Here is a 16,583-nt window from a genome sequence, read left to right on the forward strand (position 1 = left end):
TGTGGATGGAACTGGAGGGTATTATGCTGAGTGAAATGAGTCAATCGGAGAAGGACAAACATTATATGGTCTCATTCATTTGGAGAATATAAATAATAGTGAAAGGGAATAAAGGGGAAAGGAGAGAAAATGAGTGGGAAATATCAGAGAGGGAGACAGAACATGAGAGACTCCTAACTCTGGGAAACGAACAAGGGGTGGGGGAAGGGGAGGTGGGAGGGGGGTGGGGGTGACTGGGTGACGGGCACTGAGGGGGGCACTTGACGGGATGAGCACTGGGTGTTATGCTATATGTTGGCAAATTGAACACCAATGGGAAAAAAAACAAACAAATAAATATGCAAACTACAGTAGTCATTCCACCTAAAAAATAAAAATAAAAAAGTAAAATGGCAGCATAATGACACCTCTGGGGGCTCTGTGGGGAGGTCCATGAAGAGACCAGAAGTCACCTTACTGATGAGAGGCAAAAGAAGCCTCAAACGTGGAGTTCATAAGAAAGTTCTGAGAGGTACAGATGTCATCTTAGGTAGGACAAGAAGCAGTCAGTACTGAACATCTTACCTTGCCACACCAATAACAAGTAATAAGCCCAGAATGACAAAATGAGCTTCTAGAATGGCAACAGTGCCCTGAAGCTTTTATGCTACAAATACCGACAATAAATGGGCAAAACATAGAAACCATCTCTTAACTTTCTAATTTTGAGAGTATGAATTATTCAGTAGTTGGCCCAGATCACATCAAGTTTTGAAGACCTTGGAAGAACAGAATTTTATCTGAGTAAGAAAAGAATATTTACCTGATGGCTGCCTAACAGAAGTTAAAGTCAACAGTGGGGTTGTTTTTTAGTTTTTTTTTTTCCTCCCTTCTGTTTTACCAAAACGTATTTTCTATGTGGCATTTCTCTAAATGTTTAAGGATACAGACAGCCTTCATACACGTTTTATCACGCCTCCATCATATTCTCTGTGAAGTGGAATACAGAATTGGTCTTCCTTCTGACGACTGAAATTTTATTCTCATTTTCACTAGAATGTACTACCTTTCACATTTCTTTTAGCCAGTTCTCTTTCTCTCTCTCTCTCTGATTTCTTTGGGAGTCAGGATGCTGACAGTGAGATGAGGTGGAGTTGTTGATTTCTTTTCCTAGAGCAGAGAACACCCTAAAATAAAGGCCACCCTCCTGGCAGAAGCAGATGCTGTCTGTCAATTGTCGTCCCCTTCCTGCTAAGGACTGGCACCCAGCTGTGAATCATTCCATGTTTAGAAGGGAGATTAGGCAGCAGAAAGAAAAAAGGCAATATTCCCTATCTGACATCAGTACCAGGTGAACAAGAACAGGTGCTAAACCTCCCTGTGTCTGGAAGCTTCTTGCTGAGTCACGGCTACTCCTTCAGAGGTGGACAGCCTTGGGTGCCTGTCCCAGGCAATAAAGGGCCACGGGGAAAGATTCTGCACTCTCTCTTAGACCACCACTCCTGACCCATTTGTCACAGTTTCACAGAAAGAGACAAACAGCCCCCTCAAACATTCACCACGGATCTCATCAGGGCTGAGAGGAAGCCTACCTTCTGGTTCACTTTGGTGGCCGCCACAGTCAGATTGTGCAGATCCTGGGGATTGCAGTCGGTTTCATTCATGCAGCAACTCGGGGGGATGCCATGCTCCAGGAAGTAGGGGCTGGTGCTCCAGTTCGTGTAGTTCTGCACACCACAGCAGCTCAGCTGTTAAGGGGGAAAGGGAAAGAACCAATGTGTGCAGATCAAAGACACTGTGGTCTCTTCCCTCACTACCCTGAGGCATTTAGAGAAACAAAGGCCAAGACCTCAGGTCAACAGGCACAGCTTTGGTGAGTAAAGGTGAGCAGAGGCTCTACTATCCATTATACTCACTGGGAGAAGGAAGAACTGAGAGAAGGAAGTTAGTCCTAGATCACATGTTGTGTCGCCCTTCTTACCACTTTCATAAAGGGAAGCGGTGGTTCTCTGGCCTGGCTCAGCATCAAAACCACCTGCGTGGCCTGGGTGCTGTTAAAGGTACAGATCAACAAAACTGGGCTTGTTGATGGGGACAGTGAGACAAAAATGGCTTCAAAAAGATCTTTTTTTAAAAAAAAAATGATCTTTTTAAATCTTATAGATCACAGGATCTCTACCAATAAGTAAATGGCTTGGGGGGTAGGTGCAGGGGCGTGGGGGGAGAAGAGAAAGGAGAGAAGAAAAAGAGACAGCTGGTATTGGTAAACTATAGCCCCCCTCCCCAGCTTTCTGCTTTTGTAAATCAAGTTTTGGGGGGACACAGCCAAGCCTGTCCCTTTACATACTATGCCTGCTTTTGTGCCACAAGAGTAGAGCGGTGTAGTTGTGACAGAGACTGATTGCATGTTCCTCAAAGCCCAAAATGGTTACTGTTTGACCCTTTCCAGAAAAGGTGTGCCAACCCCTGACATAGAGAGTAGTAGAGGAAATGGGGCAAAAGTAGAAATGAATTAGTGAATCTGGGTAAAAGGTATACAGCCCCTTATGCTCTTTTTGCAACTTTTCTGGTGAGTCTGAAATGTGATCAAAATACCAGAAAAAATAAAGATAAAAAATACTCCTTCTGAAGTAAAAAACAAAACATTCAAAAGAACACCCCCCCACCCCAAACCAGGAAGCTACCCAGGTGACCCAGATGGGTCCTGAGGCTTGAGCCCCAGCACTCATCCCCCTGAGCACCCCCAGGCAGGAGACAGCTACTTCTCTCAATCTCCTCTGCAAAGCACCGGCCGCCTAGGGCAGTCTCACTCCTGCCAGACCCTCAGCTTTTCCTAGGCCCGCCGCCCACCCCCACTATGCTTCCCAAGCCGGTAGACACGCTCTCACTGGTGCTCTCCACTAAAGACACTACTTCCAGAATGCCAGCCATTTGGAGCCAATGCTAAAAACTAAGCAAGGCTGCCATACATTGACTGCTTCCTTTCCAAGGCTTCGGATTTTAAGGGCAAGCTAGCTTTCCTTGGGATGCTCATAATCCATACTGATGAAAAGCAAGCTGCAGGAACTGGTCCCTCTTGACGCTAATTACCTGGATAACTGGACCCTGGACAAGTACTAGGTATAAACTTGAGGAAATGGAACTGGAGGCCAGGAATCAATAGCAAATGCTGATGGTCCAACACCCCCAGTGGCCCCTAGGTCTGAGGCCTGACATCACAGGCAGTGACCAGCCCAGTCTCCTTCCCTGGAACTTACGCTGCGCTGCACATGATCCACAGCCCGGCTCCTCTCGTCATTGCCGTTGTAATTCTGCATGGCGTCCGTGTAAGTCCTCAGGAAGGTGTCCTTGATCTGTAGAAGGCAGGGAGGAATGTGGTCCCGGTCCACCACCACCCAAATGGACTTAGATTCATACTGACTTCTACTCCCAAATGGCTCTTCTGAAAATCTCTGAATAAATGTAGGCCAGGGAGCGAATGGCCCTGTTTTCTGAGACAAAAGATCTCAGAAAGTTTGCTGAGGGATTTATTAGCTCAGGAATGTAAAAAAGGAAAATGTTTTCCTCCTCCTCAATCCAGAGGAAGAAGCCTGCCTTGTGAAATGACCCACTGATGTAGCCAGTTTCTGCAAGAGCTGGGAGAGTGAGCCCCAACATCAGGCCTGGCTTTTCTGCTTATTTTCTTCACATTGATTGATGGCCTTCTTCTGTCTCTAACTTTTACTGCCCTTGCTCTGAAGAATAGCAAAGGGCAGGTCACTAGAGGGCAGGAAGATGGATGTTGCCCTGGCCAGGAAGAGACCCCTATTCTAGCATGCAGAAGTAGGGCAAAACCAACCTGCACTGACCTGTCTTCATCGAGGCCAAAAAGAGAGGTGAAAGGACATGAACTTTCCTTGTTGCTAAGTAATTCACAAAACCCTTTCTGCTCCTCTGTGAGTACATTCAGCTGTGGCTTAACTTTCAAGCTCTGTTCCCCTGGAAACCTGCTGAAGGTGGGGTGTCAGGTGTGTTACCAGGCAACTCCCCACATATGGTAGGACTGCCCCCGGTTGCCAAAATGACTCTGGAGTGGGAGGACAGCCAATGACACTAATTGCCTGGTGGGAAGCTTGGGGCGAAGTATGGTGACTCTCTTACATAGGCATGCTCCTTGCTGAAATACTGGGTGCTCTGCCCATGGACTGCATACAAGAGATAAATGGACATTAGTCACATAGAGCTTCTAAGCCATGGTGGGTGCTCCACTTGGCTGTTCATTTCATTTCATTGCACCTGCACTGTCTCTGCAGGGTGGGCAGGTGCACATGGAAGAGACCCTGGACCACGTTGAAGATTTCCACTGAAGAAACAAGCCCCTTGCTGGTGGGCCATGGGTGGTGTTGTAAGCCCCACCTACCACTCCTCTAAGAGTTTCAGATGCACAGAGGTGAGGTAGATAAGGGTGTCCAGGCCCTGACTATCAGGAACCATGGACTGATCCCTCCCCTCAGGGACCCCAGTCATGGCAGCATGTGGGAGGAAAGTGGGTAAGGGCTCAGCTGCATCTGGAGTTCACACATGTGCACACACACACTGGGGGCACCTCCAGGGCTGTGGAAGCCAGGACTTCATCAGGTTTTACCTGAGAAGAAGAATGTGGAACCTAATTCCAGACGCAGCACCCATACAAAATGGGCTCTAGAAGTCGGCCTTGACACCTGCACTTGTAGCTCTGGTAAGGGGAGAACCAGAGCAATGGGGAAGAGGGGCAGAAAGCACATGAGCAAGCTCCCTGGGAACGCAACTTGGCCAAGCACAGAAGCGGGGTCTGGGGCAGATCATGGCCGACTGTCCACAGCCTCATCGTGTTTTCCATGTCTATCTGGTTAGGAATTTGTATTCCTTTCTAACATATGCGTATCTAGTTCTGGTTTTACCGTGATTTATAGGGTACGATAACAGGCTGTGGGGGTGTTAGGGTCAGTACTTCATTGTAGCGCACACTCTGTCTGACCTATCACCACTGTACACATCTGACAGGGGACACCATGGTAGCTACAGACAGCATGAGGTCGTCTCGTCTCTGCCTCATTGTCTAAATAGAGCAGCCACAGGGACAGTGCAAGGGAAGAGGGTCACATGTGATCTGAGACAGTCAGCAATGTCCTTGAAACCACAGTTACGATCACAAAACTATTCAGAATTCTTTTTCTCCAGCTTCTTAAGTCTTAACTATTACATGTCAATTAGAAACAAAGTGCTATAGGGGTTTCAGATCATGATGGCCTTCTCTCTCTCCCCCTCACCACCACATAGAGCAGCAGGGCCCCTCACTCCTGGGCTTGGCTTCTACCCCCCAGTTGGTGGGGGGTGGGGTGGGGGGCAGCCCCCAGGGCTCTGTGGAGGAGACAGGGGAGGGCAGGCTTTTTGGGAGTAATCAAGCAGTCACAGAAATCTTATTATATAGACACCCACCTGTGCCTTGCTAAAGCTGCGATTTTTTTTTAAAAGATATTATTTATTTGAGAGAGAGTGAGAGACAGCACGAGCAGGGGGTGGGGGTGGCAGAGGGAGATGTAGGCTCTCCACCAAGCAGGGAGCCCAACATAGGGCTTGATCCCAGGACCCTGGGATCAGGACCTGAGCCGAAGGCAGATGCTTCACCGACTGAGCCACCCAGGTGCCCTGAAGCTGTATTTTAAAAGGAATATTTAAACTACATTGAAGGTCACTGCTTTAAGACAAGGTGGAAAACCTTTCATGCAGGAGCCATTTCAAGGAAGAAAATGAGGATCAACAACTAAGGTGTCAAGTTTGGTGAAATTCCTGCATTTAGATTTTTCTGGGCATTTCAGCCCATATGAAAGGATGTTTCGAAAACAGCCATACCACTGGAAATGCCAGACAGCCTACATGTGGCCCCTTGTACATTTGAAGATGTTTCAAAAATCCTCCTCCCAAAGACCCTCTGAATTCTCTGCTTTGTGTATACCCACCTCATGACGAAACACAAAGCCTGAAATGCCAGCGACCAGCTCAGCCAGGAACACCAGGGACAGAAACATGGCATACTGAAAATCAAGCACATAGGGACAAAGGAGGGCACGTTAGGATCAAAAGGAGTGCTCCTTTAGGGGAGGTTACTTCTCATCACAGGGAATCACACAAATGCTCATATCCCCCAGACAAAGTTGAGAAAAAGTTTAAAAATACTCTTGTCCAGATTTCCCCACAGGAGCCTCAATATAGAAATGTGTCTATTTAATATGCATAAACGTTCTGGGCCACACATGCTGAGGAGAGCTCATCCGGAGACTCAGCTCAACCAGGAGAAATCTGGAAGGGCTTTTTATAACTCAGGTAGCCCCTATTTTTGATGTTAGAATGGTTGAGCCAGAAAGCACTCTGGGGGAAAAAAAAGGATTCTGGAGGTCACAGGTCTGCCTTGTCTGCGAATCCTTCATATGACCTCCTTCATGATGGTCAACTGGCATCTGTGTGCACCCTTCATGTGGTTTCTGCAAGCCTAGACTAGTTCCTCCACCTTCGTACCCCTAGTGGCCCATTCAGTTTTCAAATTGTTCCCGTTGCTGGAAAGCCTTCCTTTCTCTTGGCCACAGTTGGCCTACTTGTAACTTCCACTCCTTGGTGCTGGAACCGCTTTCAGGAGATCCAACCTTGCTCCTATGCAATGGTCCTTCATATGCATGAACACAGCTATGATGTGAACCTGCTGCTTCTCTTCATTTGGGTAAATCCCTCCAGTTTTCTTGAGCACATCTCCTAAAATGGCTTCAAACCCCATTCCTTTGCAACTGTATCAAGCTCATGCTGACAGAAAGACCACAATGCACACAGGTCAACACGCTTCCTCAATATGGTGATTGGGCTTGGATGTAGCACTTAATCAAGGCAAGGGCCAGTAGGCTACTTATCTCTCTTGTTTCACACAGTGCGTAGAGTTGATAGCCTTTAAAAAGCAAGCAAGCTACACTACTAACATTGTTTGTAAGTCTCGAAAACCCTTATTGCTTCTTACTCATTTCATGCTTCCTATACTTCCCAAGTGTGTGCATGTGTGCATGCACACGCGGGTGTGCACCCGTGCCTCCTAAGTTCAGGGATAAATTACACGGTACTTAGAAGACATTAAGGGTTTCCATTTTTGTGGCTTTGAAAAGAAGATAAAAGGAAAGAGAAGTGATTCTTTTCCGACAAAGCATATGTCTTACAATCTGTTTCTTCACATCTCAAAATGAAACACAACAGTCCTGAATGTTTGGAAGGGTCCTAGGTGATGCTATAGAATTGGGATAGACTATACATGGTCGTGTTAGTTACTTATAAGTGTACATATGTGCATAGGATCATAAATTATTTTTCTTGGTTAGTGGCACATATGTTAAAAGGAGGAAATACTCCCCTAGAAGGCCAGTTTTGTTTGCGATATTAACAAAAGTCTCTACATGCACTTAAAGCACAGCCACTAAGCAAATGCGGTTGTGAGTAGAATGCCCCACGTACATGACATCTGTCTCTCAACTTGGTTGACATTCTGTCAACTCAACAGAATGCAGTGAGAAGCACATTTGACTCTAGGGAGAGTCTCACACCAGGCCTAGAATCCAGCAGAACATCCTAGGGGCAGTAAGTGTCAGGAGGCAGGTGGGAGCAAAGACATTTGACTATGTGTGGTCAGAAGGCCTCCTACGTTGGAATCCTCACTTTGTTGTGGGCTCCTAAAGAAGAGGCAGCCACTCTGGGCCTCCATGAAATGGCAGTAGTTATTTTCAGTTGTTTTGCAACTAATGAGGTTAAATGAGAACCATACAATTCTAGAATGAGAGTTAATCAAGTGACTTCCGCTCTTGTCGGCCAGATCAGCAGTTTCCTGTCTCTGGGAAGTTCCCTGTTTCCAGGAGCTTCCAGAGAACAGCTGCTTCTCCTTCAGAAGGCCTTGGCCAAAAGCCTATGGGGGAAAGCTTGTACTAAATATAGGTGGTAGGGGTTGAGCTTTCTCCACATGAAAAGACTGTAGTAGAACTAGTCTTGGCTTTGGAAGGAGACGTCTAGGGGTTCTAACCCTAGTTCTCCACACACCAGTCATGTGAAGCTGGGCAGGTTATGCACCCAGTACAGCATCTAGCACATAAAAGGAACTGATGGGTTTTTAAAAGACCAAAGACAAAAACTAAACAAAACCCCCAGCAATCTTCCCCAAAGGCTCACCTGCTAGTGAGCTCCCAAGTGTTAGGAGGAGATGGCAGAGTGGTCTGAAACCAGCTTCAGCAGAGCCACAGAGAACTGTTCCAGTGTTGTAGCCCCTCTGCCATCCCCCTTTAGGTGGAGCATTTGGGCTGGAAGAAACCTTGCTGAGTTAGTCCAATGCTATTCTTTCATAAATGAGGACAGTGGCCCAAAGAGGTTACTTCCCTGCCGCTAAAGACCTAAGCCAGGCCTCCTCCCTTCTTGTTTGGACACAGGGATTCTTAGCCATCTTTCTTTTCTATGCCTCTGAAGTAGATTCTCCCCTTGCCACTCAGTGAACTAAACGGGAGGTTCTCAACCCCTGTTGTACAATCGAATCTCGTAGAGAGCCTTTGGAGAGTGTGATGCCAGGGCCCTGCAGCCACGGATTCTGGTTTAGCCGGCTGGAGGTGGGACCCTGGCAAAGGAGTTTTTAAAAAGCTGCCCAGGTGATTTAAGCAGGCATGCAGAGTTGAGGACTAGACCAAAAGAAATCCTAAGTCTTGTAAGAAGTCCTGGAAGGGCAGACTCCGGGTGCTAGCGTCGAGTGGCAGGTGACAGCAGCAGAAATGCCTCCATGTGGCTTCACTATGGCTTTTCCATCAACCCAGAAGAATCAGTGCTGGCCAGAGCATTGACCTCCTGCATGGTCTGCAGGACAGAAGTGGCCAGATCAAACACTCCCTCCATGAAGTTGTCAAGAGACTCATCAGTGCCACTTTGGAAGGTGGTTCCTTTGGAGTGAGTTACCTGCACACTTGTATCAGTCACTCGAGGGGAGTAAATGTCACCCTAACCTAGGGCTAAACCAGGAAGTAGAGGCAACACAGCACTGAGGGACCCTCCACTCTCCCCTTTCACAAAATGAGGCCTCTGAAAGAAATCTCTTTAAACAGAATGTTCTTTTGAGGAGAGGCCCTTGCTACATCTATAAAATCTTTCAATGTTAATGCTCATTAAAGAAGAGCATGAGCAGTGAGTGGACAATTAGGCAATGAGTCTACCAAAAATTAAGAATTGTGGTAACAGCCTTGCAACAGCCTGCCCCTTACCCTTTGGGAAACATCACACCATGTGTGCTCTATTACAGTAAAGGTGCCAAGCACTGGGCCTAGTAGCCACCATTTGGCACTGCATCAACCCTTCCTTGAGTGAGGGAGCTCTGGCTTAGCTCAACTCCCATAGCACTGAGCCAGGGTGTGCAGGTTCAAAGAAGAGTGTGCCCATACAGCCAAGCATGGCCAAGTTCAAGGAGGCAGAAAGTATTTCTCCAGTGGGAACTGGAAGCTGAAAGGCTGCTTATGGTCAGGATGCTGCCTTGCCCACCAAAGCTGTGCATTACGTACCTGAAGAGCTTTCTAAGAAAGAATTCAAAACTGGGCCAAGGCATCTTGCCATGAAGATACAGATGGCTTCTTGCAACCACAGGCCACTGCTTTGTCACCACCTACCCCAAGGGACCAGAACTGGATTTTTTGTGCCAGGCTGTGTTTGGGGTTATTTGGCCCTCTAAAGGATTAAAAGGTGGATTAGGCAAGAGTCTGGACTAAAATTAGAGTCAAGGCATATTGACTTGTGTGGGGCTTTTGGAAAGGCCATGCTGCTTTCATGTGATCGATATTTTTTTTCAAAAAGTAGTTGAAAGAGCAGTATTGTGCTGTGACAGACTCACCAGTTTCAGCATCCACGGGCTACCACGGCAGGTTGCGAAGCATCCAAATAGGCCAAAGACCACAATGGTGGTGCCAGTTCCAATGAGCACATAGGGAGCATTTGTGGAGTTCTCAGCAATCAGGGAGATGTAGGTGCCCAGAGTAAGTTTGCCCCAGACTCCAACGGCCAGCAGGATCACCCCAGTGATCTGAAAAGGGATGGCGGGGGAGAAGAAACAGTGAAACTGTGAAGGTGAGAATCGATATTGTGATGTGGCCTGGATCTGAAGACTCATGTTCCCGTGGGCAAGTGGCACTTGCTGCAGGAGTCCCGAAGCTGCGGGGAGTGGCAGAGGCCAGTCATTCAAGCCATCAGAGGGTAAAGACACTTTGGTTTTGTACAATTAGATCTGGCCCTTATGCAAAACCATATGTGGCTATCCTATGGATTGAAAGTCTAGCCGACAACAAGGAACCTTTTTTTTTTTTAAAGCTGTCTTTTTAAAAATGCATGTTAATACAGGTCTGAGAGCCCTCCCAGGCCCGGTCAGAGAGCTGCCGCCCAATGCTGAGCTGGGCATAATGCCAATAAGAATGTCGGCTGTCCTCTTCAATGCCACATGTAGATACAGTACATTTTAAGGATGTTTTGCATGATAGTTTATGGAACAGGATGATTTCCTTTCACTATTATAACAAAAATCTCTACAAAAGCAAAAATTCAAAATATCTTTTTTTTAAATTTTTTTAAATTTTTATTTATTTATGATAGTCACAGAGAGAGAGAGAGAGGCAGAGACATAGGCAGAGGGAGAGGGAGAAGCAGGCTCCATGCACCAGGAGCCCGACATGGGACTCGATCCCGGGTCTCCAGGATCGCGCCCTGGGCCAAAGGCAGGCGCCAAACCGCTGCGCCACCCAGGGATCCCCTCAAAATATCTTTGAATCCCTATCAATATACTACCTTATTTACAGTGCTTTATTCAATATAAAACAACAGAAGAATCTGAATCACTCCTGGAATTAGCCGTAATGCGATTTGGCAAATCCTGCTGATAGGTCCAAAGGAAATCCCCACAGCATGTCTAAACTTCAGACCCTTGCATCAGTCAGACCCTGACTTTAGGGGACAGACTTGGGGCTACAAGCTATGCCTTGCCCTCCATCCCATGCAGGCTACATGACCCAGCGGCAGACTTTGTGTCTCTACTTCCCTGGCTGGTCCCTCTTTCAGTTTGCCAATAGCTAAGCAACTCATTCAAATGGACATCCCTCTAACTGCCACCTCTTCTGACATCTCATGAGTCTTGAAAGAAACCTGGATGTCCAAGGGAGCCCTTCCGCAGCTCTGCCCCACCCTATGGCCCAATGTCCTATCCCAGATGCCTCAGCTTCCTGTTCAGCCTGGCTATCCAAATGAGGAGGCATAATGAGAAATAGGAGCAAAACAAGATGATACACATCAATATTCACCCTTGCCAAGGTCTCCCCTGTCCATCAACACACTGTCCTAAATATGTGCTACAAGAGGAACCAAATGGCAGGGCCAGTGAAGATGCCTGGGCCTCTCTCCTGTACACTCTGAAAAGCCCCGCAGTCTGGAGCCACCAAGCTCCACCATAAGATTGTTTCTCTGTGCAGGGCGCTCCACCCATGTGGAGGAAGGGATCAGTGGGAAAAGCATGAGCTTGTTGATATTCCCATGACCCCACCCCAGTTACCTCTCTACTCTGTAGGGCCATCTGCGAAAGATACAATTAAAGCTTTACATCAAGGATGCCTGGGTGGCTCAGTGGTTGAGCATCTGCCTTTGGCTCAGGGTGTGATTCTGGGGTCCTGGGATCGAGTCCTACATAGGGCTCCCCACAGGGAGCCTGCTTCTCCCTCTGCCTATGTCTCTGCCTGTCTCTGTGTCTTATGAATAAACAAATTTAAAAAAAAAAAGTTTTTCATCAGAAAAAGATTGAGGGACCAGTGCTAGTTTCATAAGGGGAAGGTGAATGAATGTGATACAATCTTGAGGAGATAGCATTTGACCCTAATATTTGGGAGAAGGTGGCCCAGTGGAGGTCTGCCTGCCTTTGAAAAGTTCCTATAGGGGTTGGCCTCAATGAGTTAAGAAAACCAAGACCTGGATGCTGCCAAGAGTTTCAAGTCCTCTGCTGCCACCTGGTGGCTGCTCAAGAAAAGTAGCTCCCTTGAACAGCCTCTCTTGCCATATGGAAGCATAAAATGGAAACATAACATGCCTTTCATCCACCAGAAGCAAAATAGAAGATTCAACTCTCCACTCATTAGGGAAAGGAACGCAGTGAACACTGGGGAGGAAAGAGAGTGCCTGGTCTATCTTTTATGACTCAATGCGTAGCATGGTGCCAGGCACAGAGGAAATATTAAATGCGCACCAATGAACATACATTTCACTTCTCTGGGTCTTTGAAACCTCTACCTCTTTAAAAGAGTCCTTCAAATGTCATATACTTAAAAAACTTCTTCATTGGGTGGATGTTGTGAGGGGCCCTAAAATGGAACCAAAGAAAAACTTCTTCCCCTACTTCCCACTTCTACCATTATCTGCCTAATGCTATAATGTCACAAGGTCAACGTACTGAACAAAACCAAGAATTCAATTAAGCCAAGCACTGTTTAGGCTGAATATACATCTCATCTACAGACTTGCTCTTTCAGGTGACTGACTCCCCCATCCCCTGCCTTGCTCGCCCAGAGACTCAGTAACACTTAGGACATACGCTGAGTAGCTGTATTGCACACACTGATGCCAGTTGTCATTGGGATGCAGTGGCTTTAGTGACCCAGGATAAGAGTCTGACGGTTTAGGTTTCTGTGACCAGTCATTTCATAAAGTTCACTTACCACCATAACAAATATTATGTGCAGTACGTTCAAAGTTAACACACATCCAGATTTTAAGGCTAATGTGTATTCACATTTTGATTCCCATTTCCTCCTTTCAAAAAGTCATTTCTCTGAACACCACCATTGCTTTGCATAGCACAGCCCTCTCATGCAAAGCACAAAACCTGTAACATCCACTTTTTAAAATGTTCATAAAATGTAAATTACACTAAAATTAGAATACTATTTTTGCAGACCTTAAAGGTGCCTCTTAAAGCCTCTTAAAGCTTGCCAGCAGAAGCAAAGAAACACAACACTGTGGATACCACATTGCATGGGAGAAAAGCCATCCAGTATCTTGGTCTTGACCAAGCCAAGTCAGCCTCTAAGGAACTCTTTCTCCTAATGATGTGGAGACTGGACCCCATTAGAACCTATCTGCTGGGAATCTAAGAACAGCCCAGAGAGAAAAGGCCTTCTCCAATGCTGCTCTTCTCACATTCAGAGATCCCTGATGGACCAACTCTGCATTTGGAAGCCTGAACCCCACATATGCAAGGCATTTTGCACACATTGAACCCACCTCTGCAGCCTCATCTCTCTCGCCCTCTTTATGCACTCTATGTAGTTCTAGTAAAACCAGGCTGTTCTCTGTATTTCCTGTGCTATCTTACTTCTCAGCCTTTGCTCACGACGATCCCAGCTAGACTTCTTCCCCTTCCTATCACTACCTGTCTATATCCTAAACTCGTACGGCATACCATACCCACTCCTCACAGCCTCCTTACACAGAACTTACTCTGTAGTATGCCCCTGTCATGCAGCGCCCTATCCCCATCCCATGTACCTCCAGGACTGCAACCCCCTTGAGGGCAGGAGCTGTGCATCATGCACATGGTCAATGTCCAGTACATGTCTGCTGAGTGAAATGAATAAACACCTGATTGTAGATGTGAGAAGGAGAAAGAATTTTCTTATTAGCTATCTATCTGCTATACTCTCTGAATCTCTGTGAGGAACCTGCCAATCCAAGCAGGCATTGTAGTCTGGGGAAATCACGATGCTAAGGACAAAGACAAAGAACTGATCGGGACAAGGGAAAGGAGGTTGGGCTGCAGTGCACCCTACGGTGATAGAAACCACAGTGGGTGGTGGTAGTGGTGGTGGACTTGGGGCAAGTACTGGATGGAACTGCCAGGCAGTTGAAGGAAAAAAAAAAAAACCCACAAGCTAAGGGCTGAAATCCATAAAACAAGCTCATGCTTTCTCTCATTTTGTCTACTATAATAACACTTTTCAGCAAAGGTAAGAAACATACAAAGATCAGCCAAAGTCAAAAGTCATTGTTAGGGCAGCCCGGGTGGCTCAGTGGTTTAGTGCCGCCTTCAGCCCAGGGCATGATCCTGGAGACCCGGGATTGAGTCCCACATCGGGCTCCCTGCATGGAGCCTGCTTCTCCCTCTGCCTGTGTCTCTGCCTCTCTCTCTCTCTCTCTCTCTCTCTCTCTCTCATAAATAAATAAAATCTTTTTTTAAAAAAGTCATTGTTATCTGTGTGATTTTCTTCTTGGTTCCTTCCAACACGCATGTGCACACACATGCTCACCCCTACGTGTACCTTTACAAGCACCCACAGGGTGACAAGCAAGGCACGGGTCCCTTTGACACATCTCTTCTGCTTTTGGTCACAATGAGGAGGCTCAGGGCTCACCAAAGCAATTTTGTATCTGAGCTCCTCAGAGCCCTGCAATTTCTAAACCAATCGGTGTGGTCACTGGGTTTAGCTTTCTCATGGAAGTTTTGCTTCTTTCCCAGAAGGCTCCATTAACAAGCAGCAAACAGTGTGGCTGAAGACGGGACAAAGCAGAGCTTACAGTTCAGAGCCCACATGAGTGGCCTAGGTAAGGTGCCGCTCTCATGTCAACCACAAGCTGGGAGCGCAGGCCCGCCAGCAGTAGGTAGGCTGAGGCTCAGAGTCTCATTGCATTCCCGGCCGCTCGACATTTTCTGTGTGCTTCCTCTGCAGCTCAGAATACATGGGCAGCAGAGTGCCTCCGGCTACTTCTAATTTGGGCTTGGTGAGGAGGCTGAAAAAGCTATAATGGTAGCATCAGAACAAGTAGATCAGAACTAGAAAATGAGATGGCTCACATTACCTTAAAATCACATTGAAAGGCTCTACAGGTAGGATGGGGGCCAATATACCACGGGGTGTCCAAAATGTCCTGGAAGAGACATCCTGAGGTTTGTTTTCATCCTGAAGTGAATACTGGGGAAGCAGGAGCTGAGATCAGTACTGTCCTTTGCCCCCCTGCCAACCAGGTCAACACAGCTAATGCTGGGAAAGCTCTCTACCGTCCCTGCAGCATCCTGGTCCTCAGCGAGGAGCCAGAGAAACGGTGCTTCTATCTTTCCCACATGCCTGTGGGCATTTCACTGGAACCCACTGCCTCCTCTGCACAAAGACCACAGCAGCAGCTCCTCTCATGCCCATGAAAGGCTGTCCCAGGTTTGGGTCTGACAGAGCCAAATCCATGTATTCTTTATTTCCTTAATTGCATAAGATATGAAGTATGCACCTGTGTCACCATTGGCATAATGTGTATCTGTTCTTATAGGTGGGGCTGATGAACCCATGTATTATGCAATTAAAGGGAAAAAAAAGACCATGAAAAGCTGAATTATAGAAACACAAGCTCTCTTGAAGGCACCCCATCCTAAGAAGCCATATGGGATAGAAGGCACAGGAACTAAAACCAGCCTAAAGAAACACACAGAAAAAACTGTAGGCCGAAATCTCAGCCAGACGGCATGGTAGGTGAAGCCACAGATCAATCATCCCAGAGGCTTCCAGGTTCATTCACCCCTGGTGACTCCACGCAGAGGCACTGTGAAAAGTTCTTCCTCAACTCCAATTCTCTAACTCAGAAGAAGCACAGGACACGGAAACTCCATACATATCATAATTAAAATAAGTACAATTAAATAATTAAAGTAGTCATGAAAGCATTAAAATACGGGGTCCTCAGCAGTCAGATTTTAAGCAGCAGCCAGAAACTATTCTTTCTGCCCACTCTTACTTGAAGTGTGATGCTGAGGAGACTGCGGGGCAGGGTGCTTTGCCCAGTGCTCTGACCTGATTTTGTACACAGGGATAATAAGGCAACCAGAAAGGCAGACAAACCAGCAAGCTTCCACCACGTCGCGGTTTTCTCTTTGAACTTGAAGAAGTAAGAGTGTGAATCTGTTACATTTACAACTTAAGATCTTATTACAATTTTTTTGTGAAAATACTGCACTGGACTAAGAGGCAGAATTTATTGGGGTTTTCTAGTAATCCTGAGAACCCACTCCAGATGAGGAGCAGGAGAGGAGCCAGTATTTTTTAAAGGTAGGTGAAGGGAAGAGCTCTGGGCTGGGAGTTAGAATCCTAGGGCTTCAGTTGCAGTTTATTACAAATTAGCTGTGTGACTCTGGGCAGATCACCTAACCCTTCTGGGCCTCTGTTACCTCTTCTGTAAGATCAGCAGGTGGAAAACACTGATTTCCAGTGCCTCCCTCCAGCTCTAACATTCTGATACAACAAATCAGAATCTCCAACTTGACATGCTTATTCACTCTGAAATCTATTTAGGGATGTGCCCACTGGGAAAATAAGCACTAGAAAGTTTATTAGGTCCTTCCTGTGACTGACAAACTGTCGGCAGTGGGAGTAGGAAAGTCGGCTCGGCTCTGGACTCACTGCCCACTGTTCTGCCAGCTTCCTGAGGTGACAACTGGCTGCTGGGAAAGAGAAGGAAAGAAATGCCCAGGGGGTCAGGCATTGCAGTTCTACACAGATGCTCAAAAATTCGTTAGGTCACTAGCT

At 46.8% G+C, this 16,583-nt stretch overlaps 1 protein-coding gene across 2 annotated transcripts in view; it reads right to left on the bottom strand.

The window, feature by feature from the left end:
• TSPAN7 (tetraspanin 7) overlaps nt 1-16,583 on the bottom strand; it is a 128,410-nt gene that overhangs the window by 13,527 nt on the left and 98,300 nt on the right. For both annotated transcript variants that reach the window (XM_072815160.1, XM_072815161.1), the window contains 4 exons: nt 9,881-10,069; nt 5,958-6,032; nt 3,237-3,332; nt 1,572-1,727 (listed from right to left, as the gene is read on the bottom strand). In XM_072815160.1, the coding sequence (XP_072671261.1) occupies nt 1,572-1,727; nt 3,237-3,332; nt 5,958-6,032; nt 9,881-10,069 (516 nt within the window). The remainder of the gene's footprint in view (nt 1-1,571; nt 1,728-3,236; nt 3,333-5,957; nt 6,033-9,880; nt 10,070-16,583) is intronic.

This window comes from Canis lupus, chromosome X, assembly GCF_048164855.1.
Source record: "Canis lupus baileyi chromosome X, mCanLup2.hap1, whole genome shotgun sequence".
NCBI lineage: Eukaryota > Metazoa > Chordata > Mammalia > Carnivora > Canidae > Canis > Canis lupus.